The sequence below is a fragment of the Diaphorina citri genome, unplaced genomic scaffold (assembly GCF_000475195.1).
Source record: "Diaphorina citri unplaced genomic scaffold, Diaci psyllid genome assembly version 1.1 scaffold3287, whole genome shotgun sequence".
NCBI classification, from domain to species: Eukaryota; Metazoa; Arthropoda; class Insecta; order Hemiptera; family Psyllidae; genus Diaphorina; species Diaphorina citri.
The window spans coordinates 2,018-17,514 of NW_007380696.1; the positions used below are offsets into that span (position 1 = coordinate 2,018).

Below are 15,497 nucleotides of genomic sequence, written 5' to 3' on the forward strand. Positions count from 1 at the left end.
GAAGAAGGAAAAAGAAAAAGGCTTCAAATGTTCACTTTTTTCATGGGTTTAACAACACTGTATTTAACCGGGTTTTAACTGCTAAGGTTTTAACCGGGGTTTTGGATCACGGGGTGTGATTAGCAATCGACCATGCTAGAACGATTACTTCCTAAACAATAGCTGTGGAATAAAGGGTAACGGAAGGTCGTGACCGATTGTCTTGGATTAGGAGGAGAAAAAGAGCTTCAGCTTCAATTGTAATAAGATTTTCCTTTTAGTTTAATTTGCTTATTATCGTGTTTTTCCTTAGGTCTATTTTTTATTGCCAAGTTGGACTTACTTTTTATTTGTTTTTCTTTTACTTGAGATGTCTGAGTCAAATCTTAAAAGTATCTTTTAAGCCATTTTACTACACTGACTGACATGATAGCTTGAAAGTTATTCAGCAAATGCCGACAACACACCATTAGAAGATTACAATAGGAATAATAGCATATTGTTAATTTCAATTTTCTTTAACTAATTTTCCTTTGTTTGGTTGTTGATTTGCAGGCAAGGATTAATCCATTGCGTCCGCCATGTCGGGTGACTATGAGCTAAGCAAGATGTACTACAAGTTTGATGAGGAAGACGACGATGACGTATTTGTAAGCAACAGCAACAGCACGACACCCAACTCTAGCATTAGTGACACCAGAGGTACGTAGAGGTAGAAGGTTAATCTGAATAACTTATAGGATAATTTATAGGAATAAGGAGCTGGTGACACTGCCAGTTGTGCTCCTTCACAGAAAACTCAGAAGAGAGAATTGCCTATAATGTATTCTAGAGGTTTTATTGTGAACAGATAATGTTCGTTCTCGGAACGCCTGGCTTTCTCCTATCCTGTCTTCCTTGTCTTTTCGATTTCGGGACGATAAGACCTTAGCAGTTACAGTTCCCTCTATCAAACCTCTTTAAAATAATAATAAAAAAACTAATAGAACGATCCGGCTTTTATTATGTCGGCTCAGTCTATGAGTATATAGATCAATGGCCATAATATCATGAATTAACCCTTTCGATCCCTTTGTCCCCGACAGGCATCATCATTCCACAGCGCACTCGTCGTGTTTCTGACGTCATAGATTCTCTCAACACCAGCCTTAGTCCCACTAGTCCTCACTTCAAGCGCCACAGTCTGGCCGAGTTTCCGTTTCCATCCACCAGAGTGAGTGGCGGTACTCCGCCCGGTTTACATCAGGTATGTCTTGTCCCTTTAAACATCAGGTAATAATCCTAGTGAGCTTGGAGGGCAGCGCGTCTGCCTTGTAAGCGCTATGATTACATCAGGTATGTCTTGCCCCTTTAAACATCAGGTAATAATCCTAGTTAGCTTGGAGGGCAGCTAACGGATTGAGTCCGGGTGTAATTTTTACTCAGGTTTTCGACTCCCACGGGTCTGCTTTGTACGCTCTAGACCGCGGGCTCGATTTCTGTCCAGGGCGAACTTTATCCCAAACAGATGAGGTTCGTTCTCGGAACGGCTTGCTTTCTTCTATTCGGCCTGTCCTCCTTCTCTCTTCGATTTTGGGACGATAAAGGTATACACCATCACGTCACGTCACGTGAGCTCATGGGGAGTCAAAAATATGTAGCTCAAAGTTTTCCCCATAATAGTGTATTTATGTAGGTAATCTCGTTCAGGACAGCCCCACTACTATGGGAAAACTTTGAACTACATCTTTCTGACTCCCCATGAGCTCAGTTGACGTGACGTGATGGTAGTTTTTTCTCTTTTCTCTCTCTCTCTCTCTCTCTCTCTCTCTCTCTCTCTCTCTCTCTTTATATATATTTCAAAATGTTCTAAGCAATTTTTGTAGGTATATAGAACAATAAATAACATTACCAAAATTACCAAATAGTGTCAGTAGTTACAGTTCCCTCCACCAAACCTCTTCAGGCGGGAAAAAACTAACCCTTTCCTTTGTTTTATCTACCCACAGGGTCTCAAAGAGTCCAAATCGGAAAGCGACAGCATTCACACTCGTCTGAGCGGGCGAATCATGGACCCCTCGCACGGGACCTCATTCAGTTTCTCTCAATTCGCAGGCAATGTTCATGTACTAAAGAGTGAAATTTATTATGAGGAAACATTGGAGCAGTGCTCAGTTTCCAGAAAGGAAAATACACTCGAAAAAAATCCCCTTTCCCTCTCTCCCCTCTTGACTAATTTAACATTTTTTACCTCTTTGTATATGACTCCCTTAATTTCACTTTTTTAACATATTTTAACTCTTTGTACATAACTCCTCACTTAAATTTAATTTTAAACCTTAAATTAATCGTCGATGTAAATATATTTTTTTGTGTTAACCTTTTTTATCGATGATGAATTTCTTCTTCTAATAATCACTGGACACAGTCCCCTCTGTCTCACGCTCTCTCAATTTGCAGGCAATTTTCATGTACTAAAAACTAAAAAGTGAAATTTATATATTATTAGGGCGGTAATTGGTTGATTTTTTTCTAATGTTCTTTTGATGTTACCTTTTTGTGTTTAAAATATATTGGTGAAGGATTTTCTTACCAGCTTTTTTTAGTTCACCATACACTCCACGATTAACGGTGCTTAACACTGGAGTAGCAAGATTCTCCTGAAGAAGCTCTTCCATTCAACCACTGACCTTTTCTTTCACTGTGAGCCCTATTATTTTACCAGGGAGATAGAAGGAAGACAAGATAGCAAGCGAGCCTTTACGAGAACAAACATTATCAGATCGGGATAAAATCCGCCCCGGGTGGGAATCGAACCCGTGACCTAGCGCTTACAAGGCAAACGTGCTACCAACCAAGCTACGAGCGTGCCCTCTGCTTCTCTCTTCTTTATCCTGATCTGATAATGTTCGTTCTTCGCTTTGGGGACAGTAAAACCTCAGGAGTTACAATCCTCTCTTTAAAAAAAAAATGAAGTACTCTTTTCAGTGAACTAGATCCTCAAAAGTAGTTCTTTCAAAACTTGTAACTCGCTCTTTAGTTCCCTATACAATAAACAATAACCAGCTGTATGCTGTACGAGACCGAGAGTTTTCTGTCTTTTTCTTTCTACATTTAAGTGAGAGAGATGGCGTAACGCGTAACTCTGAATAGTCTGAATCTGAATCAGATGAGCCATGCATCAAGAGCTGTAGGAGCTGGGAGCTGTATGAGTCTCAATCTGGGAGTTACTCTGTCTTTCTCTTTTCGTATTTGAGTTATAATTGGAGTCTGAATCAGAGCCATGCATCAAGCAAGAGCTGTAGGAGCTGGGAGCTGTATGAGTCTCAATCTGGGAGTTACTCTGTCTTTCTCTTTTCGTATTTGAGTTATAATTGGAGTGAGAGAGAAGGTAAAAAATTTCTTCAACTGAGAGAAGGGGAACTACGGAAAGTAATTATGCGGGAGAGAGGAATCAGCTCGCCTAGCGACCAGGGAGAAGCATTTCACGGCTCACCGGCTCAGTCGCTCTGAGCGACTCGCTCAGTTGGCTCAAAAATTCAAAGGTTGAAGGCAGTGGCGTAGCGTGGTCTAAATTCAAGTGTAGGGCGTGTACTCGTGTAGGGCACTAATTTCCATCATCCATGCTTCTTCATGGATTGGCATAGACAAGTAGAAGTAGGTACCTACCTATGTACCTTCCCAGTTCCACACTCGCCTTAGTATGCCTGATAATCCTGGCTAGGAAAATTGTTCAACTTTGAAAAAAAAAATAGTTCAATCGGTTTTGTTTCTCCAAACAGCCCGAAAGGATGAAGCGTCCCATACTTTGCTTTATTAATAGCATGCTTACGTTTCTTTTATGATTATCTCTTCTTTATCAGCTTCTCATGTGACCTTATCCGATGGGGGGTTAGATAAACTATGACTTCTAATGAACCGTGTTGCAATTCCAGTCTCTCTTCTGTGTATTTGTCAGTCTCTTTGTTTGTTTGTTTGTTTGTTTTGGATCACGGGGTGTGATTAGCAATCGACCATGCTAGAACGATTACTTCCTAAAGAAAAGCTGTGGATAAAGGGTAATGGAAAGTCGTGACCGATTGGCTTGGATAAGGAGAAGGAAAGAGAAAAAGGCTTCAAATGTTCACTTTTTTCATGGGTTTAACAACACTGTATTTAACCGGGTTTTAACTGCTAAGGTTTTAACCGGGGTTTTACCGTCCATTCGGCGACAAGCTACTCGCCTACTCACATTAATCTCACCCAGCTTGAGGGGCCATTCTGGCAGTATAAACAGGGTATATTTTATTCTATTCTATTCTAATTTGTCCTGTGTTTGGTTGTTAATTTGCAGGCAAGGATTAACCCATTGCGTCCGCCATGTCGGGTGACTATGAGCTAAGCAAGATGTACTACAAGTTTGATGAGGAAGACGACGATGACGTATTTGTAAGTCTGGTGTGAACATCACACGACTTTCCTTATCCTGATGAATGATGCTTCTTATTTGAGTGTTCTTGTTCTTATACCCTAAAACTTTATAATATCTCTAACTGTTAAGTCGGTATAGCTGAAAACCGCCAAAAAACGGTCGAAAACCGTCAAAAAGCGGTCAAAATACCGCAAACCGCAGCACCTATCTCAACAAAACGTTATGAGTTGCATCCTTGTCACATTTGTGAACTACATACCAAATTTCAAGTCTCTAGCTCAGACCGTTCCCGAGATATTGTTAAATTACACCAAAAACCGCCAAAAAGCGGTAAAATTCCGCCAACCGTTGCACCGATCCTAACCAAAAGTTTCGTGTCGCATCCTTGTCACACTTGACATCTACATACCAAATTTCAAGTATCTAGCTCTTACCGTTCTCGAGATATTTTGTTTACAGACAGACAGACAGACAGACACACAAAAAGCTCCGCCTCCTGTCGTGTAAGCTCCAACCCCGAATACTCCTTGTAGACTGTAAGCTCTGTCTCTATCCTGTAAGTTCCAACACTTGATCCCCCTATATTCCGCAGACTGTAAACGCCCTACCTCCTTTTCTGTGAGGTCCAACTTCTAATCTCCCTCCTATTATTCGGTAAGCTCCACCCACCAGAGTTTCTAATGTCCTGTGTTCTGTCCCTTAAAAGGATCTCTTTAATAAAATGTCTTTTAGATAATTCCTCTATTCCTCTTCTTTTTTTTTTTTCATACCTCTTTTGTGTATTGGTTAAAATATCTTAACCAAAACTTCATGGAGCTACCCATGTTCCTTGAAATCTATTCACGTAGGGGGCTATCTGCTTAGTTATATGTGTCTTTTACTTACGCTCTCTTCTCCAACTATATTTTTAATTTTCATACTTTAGGTAATAAGGTGGTTCACCAAAAGCAAAGAGGTTCACCATAAACTACTTTATCTTCCTCATTAATAACATCTGCCTTTTCATATTTATTTATAAAATGTCATTAAAAACAAAAAAATCGACCGTAAAAACCATACGGTGCATCATTTATAAGCTACTTTTTAATAATATAAATTTTTTCGACGATTATTTACAGAGGGAAACTTTAATTCCCCCCGCTTTTTTTATTTGTTCTGTGTTCAGATGAGAAATTATTCTCCTGTATATTAAAGATAATTTGTAGATTGTCAGTGTCTTAGGGTCAGGACCAGAATCTGAGTTTGAACTTGTTGGTCATTAATTCTTATCTTCGGATTAATTGAAATTTGGCATGTAAAACAAAGAAATCAGGAATCATCTTGAATAAATTTATACTCAGATAGTGGTACTGCCTGGCCATTTAAGATGGATAGTTAATGGACAGAATCAACATTGAAATTTAACTCTTTTGTCGCTTTGCCATGCATGTACGGTGATGAACAAAAATTGGATACTATATCTCCAAAAAATACTGTCATCTATGTACATAACCTAATAGAACAAAGAAAATCTCTGCATATTAATGGGCATAATCAACACTGAAATTCAACTCTTTTGTCGCTTTGCCATGCATGTACGGTGATGTACAAAAATTGGATACTATATCTCCAAAAAATACTGTCATCTATGTACATAACCTAATAGAACAAAGAAAATCTCTGCATAAACTGCATAATGGACAGAATCAACATTGAAATTTAACTCTTTTGTCGCTTTGCCATGCATGTATGGTGATGAACAAAAATTGGATACTATATCTCCAAAAAATACTGTCATCTATGTACATAACCTAATAGAACAAAGAAAATCTCTGCATAAACTGCATTGTTAAATCTACCCACAGTCCCTCGTATTCATTGGAGGGATGCCGTCTGGAATGATGTTGAATCTGCTAAAATTATATCTAGTTTAAGGATAATCTTAGGCATTCAATTTGCTACCAATATATTATTGTGTATATTAGATATATTTAGTTAATTCTTAGTCTTAAATCATAGAGGATAATTATATTCTATGTCAGACATGCACAACCTATATTATCACGGCCCTTGATTAATTATTTTACAACAGTAATTGGCCCACGATTTATAACTTGGGGAACAATCTGGCCCGCGGTTGTGCATGATTTTGACAACCCTACATTGTTTTCTTTCGTAATTCAATGGGTAGTAATAATCTAGTGATCAAAATACAAAGACCTTATTTCTGTGTCATAATAATAATTGTCTGTATTCAATGATGCTAAAAAAAGAAAAGTCCCTGGAGTTTTTGTTGGAAAAAAATTAAATATTGAAAAAGAAAGGACCAAAAATTGAATGCAGACTAATATGGCTTTTAAGGAAAAAAAAGGCCATCTTTTTTTAATAACCTCTACATTATGTTCTAGCCTTAATCATGAGATCTTCATTTTATTAAATTAAAACCACTGTTCTAACGATTCTGTTTCCATCTGGCTTCAGGTTTCTACTCCTGGCGTCACCCAGAGAATGGCACTTGGTTTATCCAATGTCTATGTCAGGAGCTAGCAGACTCTGGTACCAAGTTAGACTTGCTGTCTATCATGACTCGGGTATCCAGACGTGTCGCTCTCGATATGGAAAGCTACAACGATCTGTTGTCATGGCAACATCAGCAGAAACAGGTAAGTGTTTTCTCTTCCTTGTCGGTGGTCAATACGCTCGCCGTAAAAAAGAAAAGTCCCTGGAGTTTTTGTTGGAAAAAAATTAAATATTGAAAAAGAAAGGACCGGACGGTCAAAAATTGAATGCAGACTAATAAGGCTTTTAAGGAAAAAAAAGGCCATCTTTTTTTAATAACCTCTACATTATGTTCTAGCCTTAATCATGAGATCTTCATTTTATTAAATAAATTTATACATTTAGATTTAAAAGACATTTTTATTTTCTTTGAAAAATATACAGATATTTTGATCTCGATTTTTTTTCTTTCAATATTTTTTTGTGTTTCATTTTTTCGTATATTAGGTGAACTTGTTTTTCAGGCTGGTGATTTCGATACCAACCACCCTTTTTTACTTTCTATTATTTTTTATAAAGTTTTAACATAGGTAGGTATCTAATAAGTGCTAAGGTATTTAATTACGAGGGTTTTACCTTCCATTCGGCGACAAGCTACCTTCAGCAGTTATACTAGAGATGTGTAAAGATTCATTGAGCTAAAAAAATGAAGCACGGGACCTCCGCCCCTCTCTCCTCTCTCCCCAGCACCCCATGTTCCGATCTGGGCTACGGGAGTTGCGTGCCCACCCCGAACCAAATGGTGTACCGGCCCACCAATGTGTTTCGGTTCAGCTCAAGCACGTTTGAGTCCTCAACGGAGACTGTTAATGGACGGACGGTGTCGCAGGTGGATTCATCGCATCGGGAGGTGTATTCGAGGTGCGAGATTGATGCCCAGCCGAGTGCCCTGGCCACGGGAACTGCACAGTTTTTAGTTCACCATATACTCCACGATTAACGCTGCTTAACACTGGAGTAGCAAGATTCTCCTGAAGAAGCTCTTCCACCCAACCACTGACCTTTTCTTTCACTGTGAGCCTTATTATTTTACCAGGGAGAGAGAAGGAAGACAAGATAGCAAGCGAGCCTTTACGAGAACGAACACTGTCAGATCAGGATAAAATCCGCCCGGGCGGGAATCGAACCCGCGACCTAGCGCTTACAAGGCAAACGTGCTACCAACCAAGCTACGAGTAACTAGGCTGTCCCTCTACTTCTCTCTTCTTTATCCTGATCTGATAATGTTCGTTCTTCGCTTTGGGGACAGTAAAACCTCAGGAGTTACAATCCTCTCTTTAAAAGTATTATTTTTATTTATTTAGACATTTACCTATTTATTTAATTGAAGGAATATACCTTGTTTATCCTCCCCGAACAGGCCTGAAAAAGTCCCTTTACCCCATACATAGAATAGAATATAACCTTTACAAGTTTGTGTCTCTTAACGCCCATCCAATAATAATAGTGCTTATTTATACTGCTCACATAGGACTGAAACTCCAGCAGTGGGCTACTACTGTTATTGTGGTCAAATTCTCAAATAATATTGAGGATAAAATTCCATACCTCGGCTAGGATTGAACCCACGCCCTCCTGATTACCAGGCGAGCGTCTTGACCACTACACCACCGCGGCAGGCGTAAAATGTTTTTTTTTACACTATGGAGGTGCTCGTATTTTTCTAATAAATCTCATCCCCATTTCCCTCCCCCAGGTCTCCGTCAGGCATGGAGGACATCGAAGTGCCCATGCCCGTAGCCAAGGACTCGGCCGAGTACAACATGTCTCATCCCAGGCGTGGTCGCGCCCTGGTCTTCAATCATGACGAGTTCCAAATGGACAACATGACTCCTAGGCCCGGATCAGGCGCGGATGTCAAGAACTTGGAGGCGGCATTCTACGCCCTGGGCTTTGAGGTGTCCGTGTATACCAACCCTGAGTTCCGCGAAATCACCGAGATACTCAGCAATCGTAAGTGTGAACAATTGTGTTCAGAAGGGGTATTAGAATTTAAAAGGTCACCTTAAAAAAAAAGCATAGAAGTCGAAAAGCATAAAAACCACCAATAGTACTTCTGTTTCTGGTAATAACATCACGTGCTTTTCCTGTTTTTAATATAAAAAGGTAGTTTAACGTCACTATCTAACTGCTAAGGATCACCACTGAGGTGTAGGATTTTTCACGGTGAGCTTTGAACTGGAGGTTGGTGGTTCGATTCCAAGTCAGGTAGCGTAATATGTACATAAAATTTAGCGTAATATATCAAGCGGGGAACGACATTAATTTGTGACGAGCATTTGCTTGTGAATGAAGATCATTCAGCCAGCCTAGTTAGCTTGGTTCGTAGCGCGTCTGCCTTGTAAGCGCTAGGCCGTGGGGCGGATTTTATCCTCAACTGATAATGTTCGTTATCGGAACGGCTGGCTTTCTCCTATTTTACTTAGGTTATTTATGAAAATGGATACTTACGAGTTGGTTATTTATCCCGACTAGGAGTTTCGTCTATTAATCTATTTCATAGACATTTTCAAGGGAAACAGTTTCCCTTGAAAATGTCTATGAAATAGACGAAACTCCGAGTCGGGATAGATTACCAACTCGTAAGTATCCATTTTCATAAATAACCTAAGTAAAATAGTATTTACAAAGGATGTCAAAATTAAATAAATTCATAATTGGGCTTTCTCCTATCCTGTCTTCACTTTCGGGACGATAAGACCTTGGCAGTTAGAGTTCCTCCTGTCAAACCTCTTGAAAAAATAATAATAAAATAAATTTGCTAATAATTGTATTTATCCTTATTCCTTGTATTTGCTTGTGAATGAAGATTGAAGAAACCTTTTACTGTCACTGATGAAAATTTAATTTAATTAATAATCATTTACCTTGCAGTATCACAGGAAGACCACTCAGATGCAGACTGTCTGGTGATAACGGTGCTGACACACGGGCTGGGAGAACGTTACCTATGGGCTTACGACATGCCCTACTGAACAATTTTATTATGATTTTAGAAAAAATTTTCTCTTATTTCCTTCTTCTCTCTCATATTCCCTTTAAAATTCTGTCAATTACAAGTAAAAAGAAAGTAATAATACAAAGTGTAGATACAATATTTGAGAAAAACTCATGGCAACAACCTCCTCTAAATATGTTCATATTCAAAAAAAAAAAAAAAAAATGCCCTACTTTGTAGAGAAGCTGTGGCTGCCTTTCACGGCTGACAAGTGTCGCACGCTGGCTGGGAAACCCAAGATTTTCTTTATTCAGGTGAGGTTTTCTTTTAGTTAATTTATTTATTTAAACTCTTTATTGGTTATAATTCAATGTACACCAGAAATCACAAGCACAGGGAGAAATTATTGCCTAGGGCCCTTACTCTCTACCATTTTTTAGTACGAATAATTTAACAAAGAAATGACAAAGTATTGGAGTTCGTTGACATTTCCTTGGAGAGTAGCGCGTCTGCCTTGTAAGCGCTAGGTCGTGAGCTCGATTCCCGCCCAGGGCGGATTTAATCCTGAATTTCCTGAACGGGATAATGTTTGTTCTCGGAACGACTGGCTTTCTTCTAGCCTGTCCTCATTCTCTCTTCGATTTCAAGACTACAAGATAGTTAGTTACAATTCTTTCTATCGAACCTCTTAAAAAGAAAATAAATAGAAATAAAACACTACTTATACTTATAGAACTAACCGTATTTAATTTTGTGTTCCATCCTACAGGCATGTCGCGGTACCAAGTTAGACGGCGGGGTACGTCTAGTCTCTCGTGCCAACACAGAAACTGATGCCGGGGTCAACGCCTACAAGATACCCTCCTACGCTGACTTTCTCATTGCCTACAGCACCGTAGAAGGTAAGCCACACCTATTTTCTTCTTTTTAGTTACTTTGTTTATTTAGACTCTTTATTGGTTATAATTAGACGAAAAACGCCGACCCCGTCTGTACACGGGAAAAGGCGAAGAAGAAGAAGAAGAAGAAGAAGAAGATTGGTTATAATTCAATGTACACAAATACAAGAACTTACAACACATAGGTTCGATTCCCGCCCGGGACGAACTTTATCCTAAACAGTTCAAGTTTGTTCTCGGAACGGCTGTCTTTCTCTTATTCTGTCCTCCTTTTCTCTTCGATTTCGGGACTACAAGATAGTTCTTTCTATCAAACCTCTTAAAAAGAAAATAAATAGAAATACAACACTACTTATACTTAGGTATTCTTATAGAACTAACCGTATTTAATTTTGTGTTTCATCCTACAGGCATGTCGCGGTACCAAGTTAGACGGTGGAGTACGTCTAGTCTCTCGTGCCAATACTGAAACTGATGCCGGGGTCAACGCCTACAAGATACCCTCCTACGCTGACTTTCTCATTGCCTACAGCACCGTAGAAGGTAAGCCACACCCCTGTCTGTATGTTTATTAGATAAGCTCCGCCCCCTAATCTCCGTTATGTTCTATAGACTGTAAGCTCTGCCTCTATCCTGTAAGTTCCAACACTTGATACCCCTATATTCCGCAGACTGTAAGCGCCCTACCTCCTTTTCTGTAAGGTCCAACTTCTAATCTCCCTCCTATTATTCGGTAAGCTCCACCCACCAGAGTTTCTAATGTCCTGTGTTCTGTCCCTTAAAAGGATTACCTTCATTAGGTATTAGTTACTCTATCCATAGTTTAGCTTCCCTGAATTTAAACCACCTTATTTACAAACTATAGTTCAGTTTCCCTGAATTTATATTGATCACCTTTAATTACTATCCATAGTTTATTTTCCCAAATCCATTATCCTCACGAGTCACGGACAATGGGGAGTAAGTGAAAACCCCCGTTATGAGTAGGTATTAATAAGGTCATATGAGTAAAAAAGACGCTCGCCTAGTAAACAGGAAGGCGTGGGTTCAAACCCAGCCGAGGTATGAAATTTTATCGTCAATATAATTTGGGAATTTGACCACAATAATGGTAGTAGCCTACTGCTGGAGTAAAGGGACTTTTCAGTCCTAAGCACTATTATTGTTCCTTTCTTTCAAAGGAAAACAGGAGTTTCACCGCCGTTTTTATTTCGCAGCAATGAAACAACTGCTACATTAGACTCGTGTGGTATGTATCGTAACATGCCCATTCCGTAGCATGTCCCTCATCAGATGGGCGAAAAGAGACACAATACTGGGTTAGGTGCTGGGTCACCACGAGACCACCAGAAAGTAACCCGTTAAAATATTTGCAGTCAAAATACGAGTGCAATTTTTTTGTCAATGATGGGATTCGAACCCGATCCCTGACATACCATGACATAAGTTAAGGGAATGTCACAAAATATGTATCTAACCAGTTCCTTTCTTTCAAAGGAAAACAGGAGATTCACCGCCGTTTTTATTTCGTAGCAATGAAACAACTGCTACATTAGACTCGTGTGGTATGTGTCGTAGCATGCCCATTCCGTAGCATATCCCTCATCAGATGGGCGAGAAGAGACACAATACTGGGTTAGGTGCTGGGTCACCACGAGACCACCAGAAAGTAACCCGTTAAAATATTTGCAGTCAAAATACGAGTGCAATTTTTTTTGTCAATGATGGGATTCGAACCCGATCCCTGACATACCATGACATAAGTTAAGGGAATGTCACAAAATATGTATCTAACCAGGTCGCAGTGACAAAGGGCTTTTATTAAAGCCGATGGCCCTACTTATACTAATAATATTAAATAGTGATAGTTTGTGTGCTGTAACTAACAAACTCCTTATCTCGCTTCCACAGGTACCAAGTATCAACAGTATGCTCATTCGAGATGTGATCTTCAAACCCAAAACCAATACTAGTTGAGCCATAACCCAGCCTCACATTGTCACTCCAGAGGGATTTCTGGAGGAGAAACAAATGAAGAAGATGGAAGGAAAGCCACTGGTGTTGTACTTCCTGTCTCTGTCTACTTGCCTTGGTCTCTTTCTATGTTATTACGATTGGTCTGCAGAACTGTGCTTGCCATATCGCGTGCCATGGGATTTTGGGGGTGATGGGTAGTTTTCTAGATCAGACAAAGTACCATTTCAAGCCTTAGAAAACAACGTCAGGTTTCTAAATTCTTAATAGTTGTTCTATTCAACAATTCGATCAAACTCTATTTAAATATAAATACAATTGAAAACCAAAAATAATTAAAATAAAGTTTGGATAAAATAAAGCTTGTTCTATCTATGTTTATACGGATTATACCTATCTAAATAATTGCTCTATCTCTATATAGTAGGTCAGTGGTTCACACAATTTATACCTTGTTTGGATTGCTCGAAATTTACAAAACTAAATATTCTTGATAATCTTGAAATACCTAAACAAACAAAATTAGTCCAACTGTTCACATGTTCATATATTGCACCTAGTGCTTACCTACTGCATATAACGTAAGAAAATTTACTTTGTAGGTACAATTTTTCTATTGATTCAAAATGTTCAAATGAAGTTTAAACTTGGTATAAGTTTTCCAACTAACTTCAAACGCTGAACACTTCATTTTTTGTAACAATTGGACTTTCTTCTTTCCAATGTACAAAACAATAGTACTATTCTCTTTGAATACCTTTCAACTTTCAATTTACTTCCTAATCCAAGATGGCCGCGATATGATAAAGATGGTCCTAGTAAGAATAAATAATAGTTATTATCATTTATTAAAAAGAAAATCCATACTTATGTTATTAAGTTTTATGTTTTTTACTTTTGTTTTTCTATGTTATTTTACATTATTATTAGTATCTATTATTTTGATCATTTATTATTTTTGAGATTTTTTTTTTATTATTATTATTCAATGGTAATTTTTGATAATTTTGTATTTAAAAGTGGTGTTTTTATTTTACTCATTTTATTTTGTATGAATCATATTTTTTATTAGTTTTGAATCGAAGTTTTTTTACATATTTATTATTTTTACCCTCTTTTCCATGTAATTATTAGTATTGTAAGTAGTGAGTAATGTTTTATGTATTTTATATTAAACAGATTTTAGTAGAATTTTTTGTCGATCTTGTCAAAATACTTTGTTTAAAGATGTTTTGTAAATCCATTGAGAGAGCGTTTAAGATTATTGTTTTAACAATTTTATTATGATTTTAGAAAAATTTTCTCTTATTTCCTTCTTCTCTCTCATATTCCCTTTAAAATTCTGTCAATTACAAGTAAAAAGAAAGTAATAATACAAAGTGTAGATACAATATTTGAGAAAAACTCATGGCAACAACCTCCTCTAAATATGTTCAATGTTCATAAAAAATGGAGACATTCGTTTTTTTTTTTTTTTTTTTTTTTTTTTCTTTTTTTTTTAAGTTTGTAAAGTAAATAGAAAAAAAAGAATGCATAATAATAAAATAAATTAAAAAGATAGGTGCTAGACAAATGTTTTTGAATGACATAAAATTGATATTTTATGACATTTGTAAAAAATATTTTGAAGCACAGCAAATGGGGAACAGTAAGCCCATGTTTTAGACAAAATTGTAATTAAATTCGTTTGGTTTTGAACAGTAATTTTACGATTGGATTTTGGTTTATTTGGTAAAGTAACTGAATTCAAAAAAAAAAATACTAGGCATTATTTAAAAAAATAATTCGATCCCCACAATGAGTGAAGATCAACTAGCAATTTAATATATCTAGCATTTACTTAGATAAATATAATACTAATTATATTTGCATTTATTTTTCTCTACTTTATTTTATTCATAGAATCTTTATTACATAATATGGTATCTCTTTTGTCTACTGCCTCGATATCACTGCTTTAGTTTATAATCTATACAACCTTTTTTATACAGTTATTATTAAATCTTTTTTAAGAGAAAAATATGTCTAAACGAAAATGTCATTTTTTAACAACAACGCAGTTTTCTTTGTTAAAAGTTTTGCAGTGTCAAAACTGGTGCTTTTTACGTAATGAATATACCGTGGTACTTTGAAAGTTACTACAGTAGCCTCAAACTCTTCCTGACTTTTTCTAAATTTTTTACCACTCGTTCAATATATTTTTACTTTATAAAGTAAAGGTAGTACATAACCAGGATTGACTATTCACATGCTTATTTGTCAATAGTCCTGTTACCTTTATCAAAACGAGTTAACCAGTGCTCAAAAAGTGGAATCTAAAGCAACGCCTGTTATTTAGAAATTCAATGCAACAAGCAGTACAAAAAAAAGGCAAGCTCTGAAATCGACCACATTTTTAGGAAAATTCTGAAGTGGCCATAGTTTTGGAACCGCTTCAGAACATAAGGGGCTTAAACCCCAAAAGTTTGGTGTCAATATCGACTGTGCTGCTGAAATAGACCGAAAATTTTGGGGTTTAAGCCCCATATGTTCCGAAGCGGTTCCGAAACTATGGCCACTAGGGAGTAAACATTTTAAAATCTTACATGCGAATAGTCAATCTTATGTATTTTTTCACGAGGAATCTGATGGTTTAACTTATAGCTCTATCCGACCAACAGTTAAGGAATTACAGGTTCGAGTCTTTCCTTTGTCAATAAATTTAAATATAAATTATGGATAAATTCGCATATGAATGGGCTATTTTATGTGATTTTTCACGCTGAATCGAATTGTGCAA

General features: G+C 37.5%; 1 protein-coding gene across 1 annotated transcript; it reads left to right on the plus strand.

Annotated features, from left to right (window-relative positions):
• The first annotated feature begins 535 nt into the window (after positions 1-535).
• LOC103520169 (caspase-1-like) lies at positions 536-12,910 on the plus strand. The gene is made up of 11 exons (XM_026831395.1): positions 536-681; positions 1,065-1,225; positions 1,968-2,038; positions 7,559-7,817; positions 7,884-7,889; positions 8,599-8,860; positions 9,782-9,870; positions 10,070-10,159; positions 10,615-10,747; positions 11,155-11,171; positions 12,656-12,910. Exons 1-11 carry the CDS (start codon positions 561-563, stop codon positions 12,719-12,721), a joined length of 1,275 nt encoding a protein of 424 aa, XP_026687196.1. The 5' UTR covers positions 536-560; the 3' UTR covers positions 12,722-12,910.
• Positions 12,911-15,497: the final 2,587 nt, after the last annotated feature.